The sequence below is a fragment of the Talpa europaea genome (assembly GCF_964194135.1).
Source record: "Talpa europaea genome assembly, chromosome: 7".
Classification (NCBI taxonomy): domain Eukaryota; kingdom Metazoa; phylum Chordata; class Mammalia; order Eulipotyphla; family Talpidae; genus Talpa; species Talpa europaea.
In genome coordinates this window covers 85,467,617-85,482,544 of record NC_140074.1, presented here as the reverse complement: position 1 = coordinate 85,482,544, position 14,928 = coordinate 85,467,617, and the positions used below count along the sequence as shown (strand labels likewise).

Sequence of the window (14,928 nt, the reverse complement as noted above, 5' to 3'; positions counted from 1 at the left end):
AGCGCCCCCATACTCTGCCTGGTTCAGCCTGGCTCCTGATCCTCCCTCCCCAGAGAAGCTCACTTCAAAGGCTCCCAAGCTGCATTATTCCAAAGTCAGAGCCTACCTCTTTGACTCTTCTGCTTCCCTGCAGGCTGGACTTTCAGATCCCTTGGCTCCCATGGCCATGCAGGTACTGTTTCTCGCCACTCTGATTTAGGTTGGACTGTCTTTCTCCTGCTTCTTATAAATGTGGAGTCACACCACCCACCGCTATACCCAGGACCAGCCTCAACCATCTGCTCTCTACCCTTCTCATCCTAGACCAAGGCAGCCCATCACTAGCTGCTCCTCCAGCATCTCGTTCAGTTCCAAGCTGCGCTGTTGGATGTTCTCACTTGGAATTCCCAGCCACAGCTCCTCAACTCCAGACCAAGTGGCCCTCCCCCGCCCAAAACCCGGCTTCCTCTTCTGGCTTCACCACTTCTGTTGGCAGAGCCACCATCTTGTGACCCTTCTTACCTCAGGCCCCACATCCCCTTTACCAAGTCCCTTTGGCTCTTCCTTCTTTTTCTTTTCCAAAGCCACCCCACTACCAAGATTTTCAGCATCTCACACCTACACCACCACAACAATGTTGCATTTTGACTCCTGATCTTACCTGTCCCCTTATCTGTTCATTCACACCCAGAGGAAGCCTGGGATCACAATCACACAAATCTGGGAGATGGAGACCTTGCATTAGAGTGCTCTCAGCCTACATGGAGGACACATGAGTGAACGAGGCAGTGCACTCCCTGGTCAGCACAGTGAGGACACAGGACAAAGGCGCACCCTGCCTCAGAGGAAAAGCTTGAATGGCATACTGGAAAGAAAGGGAAAGAAAGGTCTCTCAGGCAGAAAAGAGAGGCTTGTAAGGAACACTGAGCGCACAGCTGGAGGACAGAAGAGGGAAGGGACAGGTGATGGACTTGGAGAAATGGGCTAGAAGGACACCATGGAAAGAGGGTGTGGGTACACAGATGCCTCTAAAAGCAAGGGGTGTGCATTAAGATCCCTGACATTCACCAAACCCACATTCTCAAAGTCAGTGATGGGTCACCCCCTCAACCCACTGGGCTTTCCTCACATTCATTCGACAGCCCTTCACTCCCCTACCCACTCAGTCAAGGGGAATCAGTGCCTGTTGAGGACAGGCACTGCACCAGCATCCAGAACGTGGCCACAAACAGGGCACTCTGCCTCCCTCCATGCAGCTGACCATCTCAGGGACAGACATAGTGAGCCACCCCAGGATGACAGGGGGTGAGGCCCATGGAAATATCTATTGTGATTTTACATGTTCAAAACCTCTGACCTAGCAACTTCACTTTAAGGGACTCTTATGTAGAAATATTTCTACAAGAACATAAATATCAATGTACAAAGATGCCCCCTGCAGTGATGTTTACAACACTGAAAGGCTGGAAACAGCCCAAACTTCTTAAGAAGAGGATTGGTTAAATGAATACAGTACATTCATAAAATGAAACACTGCATGAAGTCATGAAGGAGAATGAAGTAGGTGTTTAATTACTGACATGCTAGATGTCTAAGACTTTCTAGGTAAGATAACAAAAGCAAACTGTGTAACAGTACCAGTGTGTGATCCCACTTAAAAAGATATATAAGGGAGTTTCCCTGATGGCCTAGGGATTAAGTCTCAGACCTATCACCTCTAAGGCCTAAGTTTGATCCCCTGCCAGGGAGCTGACCCACATGGTCCACCAGACCTCTCTTCTCTCACCCGCTGCTCCCCTTATCAGTATATTCAGTGTATCTGCCTGGTCTGCTCCCACTCTGTCTCTGGTAAATCACCCTCTGCACCTCTGGCCTATACCCCAGATCTTCTATGCAAAAAAAAAAAAAAAATAAATAAATAAAAAGAGGAAGAAGGTGAAAATTATTTAAAAAAAAAAGATACACAGTATCTCACATGGAAAAAGGAAAAATACACAACCAACTCTTAACAGAAGTTCTCTTCCTTTATTATAGATTTCTGTAAAGTTAGAATTACTGGTGATATAATCAAGAAAATTAAAGAAGTTAAAAAGGGGCCTCCCTGGTGGCGTAAGGGTTTAAGACACAACCTATGAAGCGATCTGCAGCCACTGCAGCACGAGTTCAATCCCCAACCAGGGAGCTACCCACATGGTGCAGCAGACCTCTACTGACCTGCCCACTGCTCCCCTCAGCAGTGTATTTCAGTCAGTCTGCCTGTTCTGTTTTACACTCTGTCTCTAGTGAATTGTCCCCCCGCCCTGACACCTCTGGCCTGTACCCCAGTTCTTGTATGCATAAATAAATAAATCTTTAAAAAAAAAAGAAGTTAAAAAAAGAAATGTGGTAAATGCTATGATTGGGAAGTAGAGTGAGTTCTGGGGGCACAAGATAGCATGTGCCACAGCAAAGGGGATGGGGTGACAGAAGGGTCTCTGGAAGAGGCAACATTAAAGTGCATACCTAAAATGAACAGGGGTTAGCCATGCTGTGGCATAATGAAATGAGTTCAGTCTGGGTTCATTTATTCATTCAGCTGATATTTACTGAGCCCCACTATGAGCCAGGCCCAGTTCTCGGCATTAGAATTTGCCAAGAGCCCCACTGTTTTGTTACAAAACTGACAAACTCCCTCACATGGTGCTCATATTCTAGTTGGGGGTTGGTAAATGAGATAGGCAGGGGTGAAGTAGCCAGAAATGAAGTGGCCAAGGCCAGGTCATCGAGGCCTTGACAGCATTACTAAGTGTTGGATTTTACCATAAGAACAAAGGGAAAGCATTGAAGGTTTTCAAGCAGGGAGTAGTGACATGACCATTCCCACTGACATCAGATTCCTTTTTCTGAAGCATTGCTCAATCTGTGCCAAGCAGGAAGCCACCAAGTCAGTCCAGATATGGCAGTGGGTACTTCTGATGATTCAACCTGATCAAACTATTGACAACAGCTTCTGCCATTCATTGCCATCCCCTCTCTCCCACTCCCCACAAAGGACTGGACACATTCTCACCTCCAGGCCTTATCCTTAGCTTGAAGCCCCCACACCCTCCTCTCTGCCTATCCTTGGCCCTCCCAACTTTCTTGGCAGAAGCTCAAGCCCCACCTCCAGACTTTCTGGAGCTCCACAGACCGGTGGCCAATGAGAACTGACTCAAGGGCAGGCGTAGTTAGTTAAAGTTGCAGATGGAATCAGGTTCATCATCTCCTAGATATAATCATTCTCTTTCCTCTGTCTTCCCTCTCTGTTACATTAGTCACTCCAAAAAGTGTGTATAGAATTTAATTACATAAAGCAAATGTTGGCTATCAGCCAGTAATGACACTGTTTATAGAATAAAACAAATAAAGAAAAACAAAAAACTCCCCTAGATTCTGGATGTGAACCCTAGCTCTGCTTCTTGCTAGTTGTGTGACCTTGGACAAGTCATTTTAACTTCCTGGGCCTCAGTTTTCTCATCTTCAAAATGAGGATAACTAGAACAGCAAGTCTAGGGTTGTAGTAAGGACCTAGTACAGGTAGGGTAGTGTCAGGCATAAGTTAAGCCCTCGGAAGACACCTCCTCTTTGATGGTAGGGGTGAGAAGGAGTATGAGGAGTACAGAGTGGGGAGCCCAGTCCACTCACAGTCTCACCTTGTACCTCTTCCAATGAACCCAAAGCCCCAGTCACACCAGAACATTTTTTCCCCTCAACCTTCCAGAGGTTTTCCCACATTCTGGGACATCCAGGCCCTCTTTACCTAGAATGTTCTTCCTGGTCAATGCCCAGGCAAAACACCACCTACTCTCTGAGGCTACCTCCTCCATGACTCCCTCCTTGATTGTTCCACTGGGTGTCACATGACTTCCCCCTTGAGACATTGTACATCTATCTCAAGGCTGTTGCAGAGATAGCCTTGAATAGAAGAATTGTGGCTCTAAGGGCTCTGAGGTTAAGAGGAAGGAGGGAGGGAAAGGGTGGTGTTTGAGAAAAAAAAAAATCATGTTATTTTCTTCTTAACAAAAAGAAACAAAATGATTGTGGGAATATGCCTGTGGGGGAAGGTAAGAGGCAACCTCTTACTCCCCATAGCACCCAGAACAGTATTTTATAAAAAGCGAGTGCTCAGAAAACACTTAGCAAGTAGAAATGACCACAGAAAACTTGCAGAGCAAGACAAGGGATTGCCCAAGATAAAAGGTTCAGATTGGGTGGAGGTTTCTATGGAAACTGATCATATGATATGGGCTCCCTAGGGTTAAAGGGAACCCACAGTCCTACCAATGAAGGAATGTCCTCTCTACCTTCAGTTACCAGCCTCTGCTTGAATCCTTCCAGGGAAGGGTTCCAAGAACAGGAAACTCACTGCTTGTCCTACTACTGGGCAATTCTAATACTTGAAATATTCTTTTAATATTTACTCAAATATTATCTCATGGTAACTTTGTCCTTATCCTGTCCTCCAGGGCAATACAAGATAAATTTTAAGAATTTTAATTGGGGCCTCCCTGGTGGCGCAAAGGGTTAAGACGCAACCTATGAAGCTGTCTGCAGCCACTGCAGCACGAGTTCGATCCCCAGCTACAGAGCAACCCACATGGTGCAGCAGACCTCTCTTGACTCACCCGCTGCTCCCTTAGGCAGTGTATTTCAGTAAATCCACCTGTTCCCCATTCTATCTCTGGTGAATCCTCTCACCCCCCACTCTATCTCTGGCCTGTACCCCAGTTCTTGCATGAATAAATAAATCTTTAAAAAAAAGAATTTTAATTGGGTAATCCTTTCACAATATTACATATACAAAGAGTATAAAAGGGGGTAGAGCAAGCAGCCTTCCTTTCTCCCACCTCTGCCCCAGTCACCTCCCTAATAAGATACCCGCTAGGCTGTGGGATGGCTGGCTTCCCCTCAGCCCGAGGGGCCCACATCATATAACTGGTTTTGCAGGAACATCCACCCAGTCTGAATACTTTGATTTACCTTCCCTGGGAGATCTTTACCAGGTCCTGTAAGCCTCCTGGGATTGCTTTCACTTACTGTCTTCTGAGTACCTATTTTTCCCACTTAGTAAAGGTGCCCAGGGGACTCCATTCCCTCACCCCTCGTAGAGCCACCACTCTACATACTCATGTTGCCAACCTCTTTCTAGACCAGTGGTTGTCAACCAGGGGTGATTTTGCTCCTCAAGCCATTCGGTAATGACTGGATACATTTTTGGTTGTCACACTATGGGCTGTGCTACTGGAAGGGGCAAGGGATGCTCCTAAGCAATCAACAATGTACAGGATAATCTCCCACAACAAAGAATTATCTCTCACACCTGTAAGAATGGCACATCTTAGAAAGATCCCCTAAAACAAGGGTTGGAGAGGATGTGGAGAAAAAGGAACCCAATTACACTGTTGGTGGGAATATGGAAAACAATCTGGATTTACCTTAAACAACTCATAACGGAAATACCACATGACCCAGCAATCCCACTCTTGGGAATCTAGCCACAGAATATGAAACCATCAGCAAAATACTCCATATGTTCCACAATTTTAAAAGTACTATCATTTATAATAGCTGAGACATATAGAAGCAGCTTAAACGTCCACTGACAGCCAAATGGGTCAAGAAGATGTGGTACATTCACACCATGGAGTATTTTATTAGATAGCTCCAAAAAGGATGAAATGCAGCCATTTTCAACAAAATGGAGGAAATTTGAGAGAATTATGTGCAGCATAGTAAGTCGGAATGATTAAAACAAACGCTGGACATTTGAAAGTAGACACACGATAAGGTAGACTCTTAAACACATACGACATCAATAAACATCCTGAGGGCTCTGAGGTTAAGGGGGAGGAGAGAGGGAAAGGACAGGGGACACAAAGGATGGTGGTGGGGGGAATCTCAAAATAACAAAACCAAAGAATTACCTGGCCATTTCCAGAGCACAAACCCTGCTCTAGATGTCCCCCAGAACGAGAAACCAGGCTCTGAGGAAAGAGGATAAAGGACCATTTCTACTTATTTCCCAGCACTCTTCCTCAAGGCATTAACCCTAGTGTTGGGGGTGTCCACCAAGGTGGGCTTAGGGCTTGAAGGGGGCCACTGGGTAGGAGGGCAAGTTATGGCCAAATGGGAAAATGGCCACTAGGCATTTACAGGTTGTTTATGTCCCTTACAACAGCTCTTCCAGATAGGAGGTGTTTATCCCCATTTACAGTTGAAGGGATGAAACTCTCCAGGCTGCCAGGAAGAGCTAGAACAAGGATGGTAAGGTGTATGGTCTGGAGAGGTAGCGGAGGTGGCAGGTCGCCCACCGCTTACCAGCTGTGGGACTTAAGGTGGGTTATAGGACCTCTCTGCACCTTAATTTCCACATCTGTAAAAAGAGGGAAGAAACAGTGCCTATGATGCAAGATTCTGTATGGCGAGGAGGAAAAGAGTTAATATTTACAGATCCTGTAACTGCATCCGGCATTTAGTAAGTGCTGTCGAAGTGTCTGCTTTTTCTGCCATGCCGGCAGGAGGGTGGGGCGGGAGGTCTCTCTGGCCCTCCAGATAAAGTAACCGGTCACAATCCTGGAGGTGGAAGGTCAACAAGAGTACGGTCCGAGTTAAAGAAAGACTTTATGGCCTCACAGGCACGCAGAACGAGTGGGAGTACTGAGTGACAGCGATGGAAGACAGGCTGCAGGGTGAGAGCCAGTCAGCTGACTGGCCGGACGCCTCTGCCCTCTGGCGGCTGAGCTCTGTATGGCTGCATACGTCACCGCACCATGGACATTCTCAGGGGGCTGTCGCAGTACTTGTTTCTGCAGCAATTTAACCCTGCCGGTGTAATTATGTGGATCAGTCTTCCTTCCTGCCCCACCCGCAAAGGCACTGGGGCCTCAAGGGCAGAGAATGGGCTCACCCTCATATCCAAAGCACCTGGAACCGGCAGGCAATCAGGAAACCTTCACTGATGAAAGGTAGTTTTGGGAGTATCAGCAGATGTGAAATACATCACTGAACTGTGACCCTAGCACCCTAGCAGGGACAGGGACATCCGATAGGATGTGAGAGCTACGGGGATGCCCGGGTCAGCCAGGTGTGGTTGGGAGGAAAGACAGATCCCAACCAGGTGGGAGGTGGGGGTGAGGCAGAAGGGACAGAGAGGGCCAGCTCTGGAGGCGGCCACTACCTGCTTCCTACTTACCCCTTCTCAACTAGGGCAGGTGAAGGAACCCCTCTCAGTCTTACTTTCTTCATCGATAAAATGGGGGGACTGCCCCAACGGCTGGAAGAATTAGGTGGCAAGGTAGTCTGTGGGCTCCTAGCACTCACCAGGCACTAAGGAGCTGCCTGTTAGTCTTCTCTGAAAGTCCAGACAAGGGGTGGAGCACAGAGCAAGGCTGCTACGATGAGGACTGACAACTTGAGGAGAGTGTATCTTTGATATGACAGGCAGCTGGAAATGCCTGAGAGGATAGAGACCACTGCTATCGCTAACCCACCCACCCCAGGTCTCCCACACCATCCAAAGGCAGTGGAGTAGGCTTTCTAGCCATCCAGAAACAACCTCCTTGTTTTGCATCCTTAAACCCAAATCCCAAGCCTGCAGAAGGAACCAAGGAGAAGAGAAGCTAGTGATTCATCCCATCTTCATGAGACTGCATTTGGCCTCTCCTCCTCCCCGGCCATCCTAAGGCCACTTGGCTCAGTGCCACAGACACCAGGGGAGCATCCTTAGGTGCTCCAGAACTACTGACAGAGTTCACAGAGATGAGGACTGGGGGTGCTGCTCTCTCGAGGCAGATGTGCTCCATGAGTCACTGTGGACACTTCCCAGACAGCAAAGGGCTCAGCAATGGTCTATAAAAGCTTCAGCAGGGAGGTGATATCCAAGTGGGCCTGGTCAAAGGCACAGCCTCCAATATCAGAAGGACCTGAGTTTAAATAAATCTCTGGCCCCGCAAGAGCCCCATTTGCTCTTGAGCAAATGATGTCACCTCTCCGAGGCTCAGTTTCCTCAACTGTAAAATGAAGACAATAACGGTGCCTACCTCACAGTTGCGGCACGTCTTAAGTGAGACAACCTATGTACGACAGTAGGATTAGACATTGAGAAATCCATGCCAACATGCATGCAGTCTTTACAATGGTGCTTGTGTGTGGCGGGGGGTGGAGAGAGAGAGAGAGAGAGAGAAAGAGAGAGAGAAGAAATTCTCAGTATTTTTACAGAGCAAACTGGAGTTTAGAGAGGGTAAGTGGCATCCCTCTGGTCACACAGCTAAAAAATTATAGAGCTGAGGGCCTCCCTGGTGGCACAAGGGGTTAAGCACAGCACTATGAAGCAATTCGCAGCCTCTGCAGCACGAGTTCTATCCCTGGCCAGGGAGTTACCCACATGGCACAGCAGACCTCTCCTGACTCGCTCACTGCTCCCCTCAGCAGTGTATTTCATTCAATCTGCCTGTTCTGTTCCCCACTCTGTCTCTGGTGAATCCTCTCACTCCCCGCACCTCTGGCCTGTACCCCAGCTGAGACAGAACAGATCTTCTCTCTGATTTGTGGGGCCTTTTGACTGTACTTCCTGAGAGGGGAGACAGAGGAGAGTCTGGCTTGTGGAGAGCAGCTTTCCATGGTCTTGGCAGAAGAACCTGTGTCCCCACTTGTCAGCTGAGATGGAGCATCCCCAGCCTTCCTTCCCAAGGTGAATCCAGGTGCTCTCAGTTGAACTGAGCCACCAGTGGTCTATGGCTCTGGCCTTGCTAGGGTGCTCTGCTCTGCTGGTTTGAGGAAAATGATGGGTCTGGGACAAGTATGACCCTTGTCAGGGTGACATTCAGGTGTTATCCTGATACCTTTGTGAGCTGCACAGCTCCAGGGGACATGTTGGGGAGTGAGGAATATGCGTCTTGCCAACATCACAGAGACCTGACTTCGTCAGGGCTATCACATCTGGTAGGAATGATCCCACCACAAAAACCAGGTTGCAAAAGCAGATTCAGTCATTATATAGCAAATATTCATTAGACCAGGTCCTGGCAATGCTTTTGGCTCTCCACTCCACTCAAGACTGATGAGAAAAGTTTTGTGGGTCCTGGTTGCCAAGGACTAAGCATCCACAGCTAGCCAGGCCCAATGCTTCAGACCTCACCTGTGCTATCACATTCTCTCCTTTCAATACCCTCTAGGCAGTTCTATTTAGAGATGAGAAAACTGAGGCTCAGAGGTGCTATGACACTCACTCAGCATCTTCCAGCTAAAGTAGGAAATGCCCACCTATCCAAAGTGCATGGTCCTGGGCCTCCCCGGTGACGCAGCAGTTGAGCGCTGGGTTGCGAAGCTGCCCGCAGCCTCTGCAGCGCCGGTTCAATTCCCGGCTGCTCCCCAGCCACCGGAGGAGGGTCCCACATGGCGCGCAGACCTCTCCTGCCGCCCGCTGCTCCCCTCAGCAGTGTACTTTGGTCCTTCTGCCTGCTCTGCTCCCCGCTCTGGCTCTGGTGAATTCTCTCACCCTCTCGTGCTTCTGACTGTACCCAGTGCTTGTATAAACAAACAAACAAACAAAATAAATAAATAAATAAAAATAAATCTTAAAAAAAAAATAAAAACAAAGTGCATGGTCCTTCCATTCTCTTAGAAGAGTAAGTGTGAATATTAATTTTTCAACTTGACTGGGTCGCAGTATGCCCAGAAATTTGGTTCAACATTATTCTGGGTGTGCCAGTGAGGACATTTCTGGGTGAGATTATCATGTGAATCAGTGGACTGAGGAAAGCAGACTGCCCTCCCTCACACTTGAAGACACAACTAGCACAGAAAGACTGACTGTTGAGCTAGGGCTTTTTTTTCTTTTTCTTTTCTGGCCTTCAGACTTGGACTGAGACATGGGCTCTTCTTGGGTCTCGAGCCTGCTGGTTTCAGATATCAGTTCTCCAGAGGCCCAGCTTGCTGACTACAGATCCTCTTGGACTCCCCTCCCTCCCCTCTTCCCTCTCTCTCTCTCTCTCTCTCTCTCTCTCACACACACACACACACACACACACACACACACACACACACACACGGGGTTCTGCTCTTCTGGAGAACCTGACTAGTACAAAAAAATCTAGGGATTCCAGGTACAGATTGGCTGCATATTTGGGTGGAGTGTGGAAGGCCCAGCTTTCAGAGGTCAGATATCTGAACATTTAGAATAATTATCTGATTTGGTGCAAGTATCCTCAGTTCCTAAGACCCCAACAGGAAGCCTGGCAGCTAGGGGACCTGCTTGATCAAATCATCAGAGCCAAGAACCAGAAATCTTGTTTTTTTTTCCTTAACTGAAACAGCCAAGTACTCAGGAAGAGGTGTGTCTACACCTTCCACGTACCCCAAAGTAAACAGCAGTACTTGAAGAGTCCACTAGGTGGGGCCAGGGATACAGCAGAAGGGCACAGATGTAATTCAGGAGGGCAGGCAGACGGACTCTCCACTAGAAGACCCTAGTGGAATAGATGTTCCCCATTCCTATTTTGCATGCATTCTAGTCAATAATGTAAAAATCAATCCTGGGGCTCCCAAGGTCTAGATATTTTTTTTAAACATTTATTTATTTATGCATATGAGAACTGGGGTACAGGCCAGAGACGTGGGGGGTGAGAGAATTCACCAGAGACAGAGTGGGGAATAGAACAGGCAGACTGACGAAATACACTGCTGAGGGGAGCAGCAGGTGAGACAGGAGAGGTCTGCTATGCCATGTGGGTTGCTCTCTGGCCAGCCGGGGATCGAACTCATGTTGCAGAGGCTGTGGATTGCTTCACAATGCAGTGCTTAACCCCTTGCACCACCAGGGAGGCCCTCAGGTCTTGATTTTAAAGTCCTCAAACTAAGTTATTCCTTTGTGGGCCACCAAGCAAAATGGGCTAAGTCGGAGCACAGGTGGGGGGCAATTCTCCATTATGACTGACCTGTTTCACTGGAGAAAGCACTTGACAATACCTTTCACTAGGGAATCTAAAAAGTGAAGGAGAAGCACTCCAGCAAAGTAGTTGTGAAATCAGGGAAGGAAACAGGGACAGGAAACAAGGAAAAAGGCAAAGGCGCTTCTCTCTTCAGCAAGCTGCATGTTTTGGGGCACATGTCCTCCACTCTCAGCCAGCATTACCGGCCCCCTCAGTGATTACCCTGCTGTGAGTGAATGGAGACTTCCTCCATTCACTCACAGCAGGGTAATCACTGAGTCTCCTAAGGGGGTCCTAGAGCCCTAGTTGTGGCAGAAATGGAAAGCAAGAGTTTCTTTTTGCTCCCCACAACTGGGCTCAGTTCAGGTCCCAGAATACCCTCTCCTCTTATCAGTAGCAAGAATCTTAACTCTGCCACCCTTCCGTAGATTGACAGGAGGCAGGCTGTGGGGGGTCTGAACATGACCAATACCACTCTTGTTCATGCCTTCCACCCCCCCAGCGGCGCCCCACCATCCCTTCCTAAACTTGCACTGCCTGGCAGCCGCTAAGCTCTGCCTCAGCCTCTGTTGCTATGGCAACAATGTGGCTTTCCCCAAGTGGGAAGCCGGTTGCCAAGGCCCTTGTTGCCAAAGGCTATAACAGCCACTCCGGAGTGTGAAGAGGGGGTGAGAGCTCTATGGAAGGGTGGAGGGTGGCCAAGGAGGCTAGGGAGGGTAGGATACAGGGGTTCTTAAGAGTTAGTAGTATCCAGGCAGCCCCCTGGCTGCTGGAGTGGGGGGTGCTGAGCCCTGGATTAGGGAAACAGGCATTTCACAGCATCCCAGTGGCTGCTTCTCCATGGGTATTAGAAAGAAGAAAGGGGACCCCACAGAACACAGTTGGACAAGCCCTCTACCAAGCAAAACCAGGTCCCCCAAGCCCCCAAAACAGGAATGGCTTTGATTCTCCCAAACTGCAGAGATCAGCCCTAGGAATCTTTCTGTCTCGCCTGCTCATGTGTCCCAGCACGCGCACAAGCTGGGTCCAGACAGAGCCGTCCCTGTGGCCAGGAACCGCATTAATTACAAAGATTGCAAACCTCCACACATTTCTACCTCCCTGGCCTGTCTCAGAGCACATATTTAATATTCCTTGTAAAATGCTTCCTTTTGCAGCAGAGATCCTGTGTGTCGATAAGAGAAGAGATGGATACTATCGGGGCTCACTCTCTTATGGACTCAACAGAGGACTAGATGGGGCCATGGCCCTCAGGGAATGCTACACAAGCAGCTCACTCCACCCCACCACGAGCACCAAGCCAGTCAGCCTTGGCTTTGCTGCACCCGCACCTGGACAGTCCATAGGTCACATGCACCACTGTCCAGCCAGGACCTAAAGAGAAGAACCTGTTCCCTCCCCGAGCCCTATTCTGCTGGAGAGGGGCTGAAAGGGAAAGCTGAATGAGGAGGTGAGGGTGTCCAGGAGGCAGGGGAAGCAGATGGCTGGTAAGGGAGGCAGAGAGAGCAGCAGGTGGGGGGAGAGGGAGCCTAGTCTGAGAGGAGCCCAGGCCGGGAAGAGATGACGAGCAGCCAGGTCCCAATCTCCCCATCCTGAGAGTAGCCTCTTAGGCACAGCCGACCCATGGCAGCCATGCCTCCCTACAGACCCCACCATCTCCAACAAAGCCCCCTCTCCCAAACCAAGGAGGGAAAAGCAGGTGTACCTACCCCAGGTGCCAGCCCCTCCTGTGGGGTGGGAGAGATGCTGTCCCCACCGCCCTGGCTCCGGGCACTGAGCTGAGGTGACATGGTAGGCGACTCATCGATGTATGGCATGGTCTCTGAGCCCTCTGGGGGCCCCTTCTGCTCCTCATTCCCCTCTCCGTCGTAGTCGTCTGCCCCGTAGCTGAAGTCTGAGACAAGGAACAAGAAAGGCCACTGAGAGTCTTCCACGAGGGCTGCCAGGGACTGGTAGCGCAGCGGGCGCCGGCGGCGGCCCCCAGCTGCCATGACCCCGGCCACAGCATCCACAGCCACCCGGGCCAGGGGGGACTGTGGGGGGGCCCGGGCCCCGTGAGTGGCTGGGAAGTGCCAGCAGGCACTGGGCGCTGCAGTTCACAGGCTGCTGGGAGTCAGGGAGGAGAGGCTCTGCTGCTGCCACCCGCTTAATAGCATGTCAGTCGCGTCTTTCGAGCTGCTGCTTCCTTTGCCTCTTGCCCAATTCCAAGTCTAAAAATTAACAGTGGGAGCAGGAGGCAGGACGCTTCCAACTCTCCTCTCTGAGTCACCATTTTGCTTTTTATAGGGAATAGGGAGGTGGGGGCGGGCCAAACGATGTCACTTCCTGAGCCCCTCCTCCTTGGGTACCATTTGTACACAGAGCCAGATCTCTCCAAGGGAACCAGAGCAGGTTTCGGAGTGGGGGGTTGAGGAACTGCATCCAAGGAAGCCCTCACCCCTCAGTACAAGGCTCCACACAGATCAAAGCCTGAGGCTGGCAGAACGTGGGCGAGAGGCGGCCCCGAGGCCTGGCAGGGACACAGTTGAACAGCAGACTCCTCAAAAGCAGGCCCTTATTTCTATAATTTCAATGCAGGCTTCCTTCAGAGACATAGGAAAGAAAAGGCCACAGGAAGTCGAAGTTAACCCCGTTGGTGCTGCCAGCACCACCCGGGTGGTTTCCAGAGCCCACGCATGGACACCAGTTCTGGGGACAGTAGGCTGGGCCCATGGGTGTGCAGGGCAGCACTTCAGAAAGATGCCGGGTCAAACCCCACCAGCAGGAGTCTCCTCCTCTGTAGCAGGAGGAAACTCCCACTACCCTGCCCCCCTCCCTACACTAGGCCTGTCTTATTTCTGCTCAGACATCACTTCCTCAGGGATGGTCTCCCTGGTGTCCCAGTTCAGAACTTCTACAGCATATGGCCTTCCAGTGCCCCTACCAATCCTCCCATTGGTCCCTGAGTTCCTGAGGCAGGAACTGGGTGTCTCAGTCCTGCACCCGTGGACTGACATGCAGCAGGCTTCAGGAAATGAGTGTGGAGAGAGTGAATGAGCAGAGGAATGCTCTGTCCCACTCAGGTCTGAGGCTTGAGCCAAGTTCTCTGCAGGGGGCCCTGGCTCCTCCTCTGTCACAATACACTAGCCCCATGGCAGCTGGCAGCCTGAGAATGGTGTCAACGGGTCACCAGGGTGCAGGCCATGGCCATGCTCGGTTCAATCTGGCCCTTTGGCAGCCGAGAGCTTCCCCGGGCCTTGTTACACCTGCTCCTACTGCCTTCTTCTCCATTAAGCTGTCAGAGAACATGGACTGTTTCTTTTTCCCCAGGGCCGACATACACATGAAGAACCACCTGTGCTGGTGATGAGCCACTGAGCGCGTGTTTGTCATGCACCCGGGAAATAGGACCAAATGCTCTGGAGGCACAGGACCTAATTCTGAGGTTGGCAGGGGGAGAGCCAACTCCCAGAGGAGCAGAAGCCTCTAATTTGCCCGAGTCTGGCACTGAAAGTGGACTTGGGTGTTTGGGGAGACCTACTTTGAAGAAGCACAAGGAGAGAACATGGTATCATCTAACACCTGCCATCTCTCCCCTAGGCTGTCCTATTAGTGCCCTGGGTCAAGGCTGGGGAACTCAGAAGGATGGAAATCTGCCAAATACAGGCCTCCATTTATGAAAGGACACAGAGAGGAAAAGTGAGTGGACCATGGTTGACTATCAGGTCTCAAAAGAAAGAAGGCAGAGGAAGCCATTGACAGTCAATATTCATTTTCTACCAACAGAAACTTCATTCTATTGGGAGCTGCAGTGTGCCCAGCAGCTAGCTTAAAAGACTATTTTAACTAGTGGGGTGGTCCATGTGATTAAGTTAATGAGATTTAGTTAAATGGAGATGTGTGGAACTTTTAAGGAAGGCTGTTAAAAGATAGTTTTAACTGGAAGATACACTTTTGTGGGTGGGAAGGTTTCTCCATTCTTCCTTCATCTGTTGTCACTTGCAAAAGCAGATAGGAAGGCTGG

The 14,928-nt window shown here is 49.9% G+C and overlaps 1 protein-coding gene across 2 annotated transcripts in view; it reads right to left on the bottom strand.

Moving 5' to 3' along the window:
* Positions 1-14,928, bottom strand: part of ABR (ABR activator of RhoGEF and GTPase) — a gene marked incomplete at both ends in the record, with an annotated part of 132,654 nt that overhangs the window by 80,732 nt on the left and 36,994 nt on the right. Inside the window, one exon of one of the 2 annotated variants that reach the window (XM_084237187.1) lies at positions 12,635-12,819. In XM_084237187.1, the coding sequence (XP_084093313.1) occupies positions 12,635-12,819 (185 nt within the window). Of the gene's footprint in view, positions 1-12,634; positions 13,158-14,928 lie in introns of those variants that run through there. The other variant, XM_084237186.1, reaches the window with a different exon arrangement.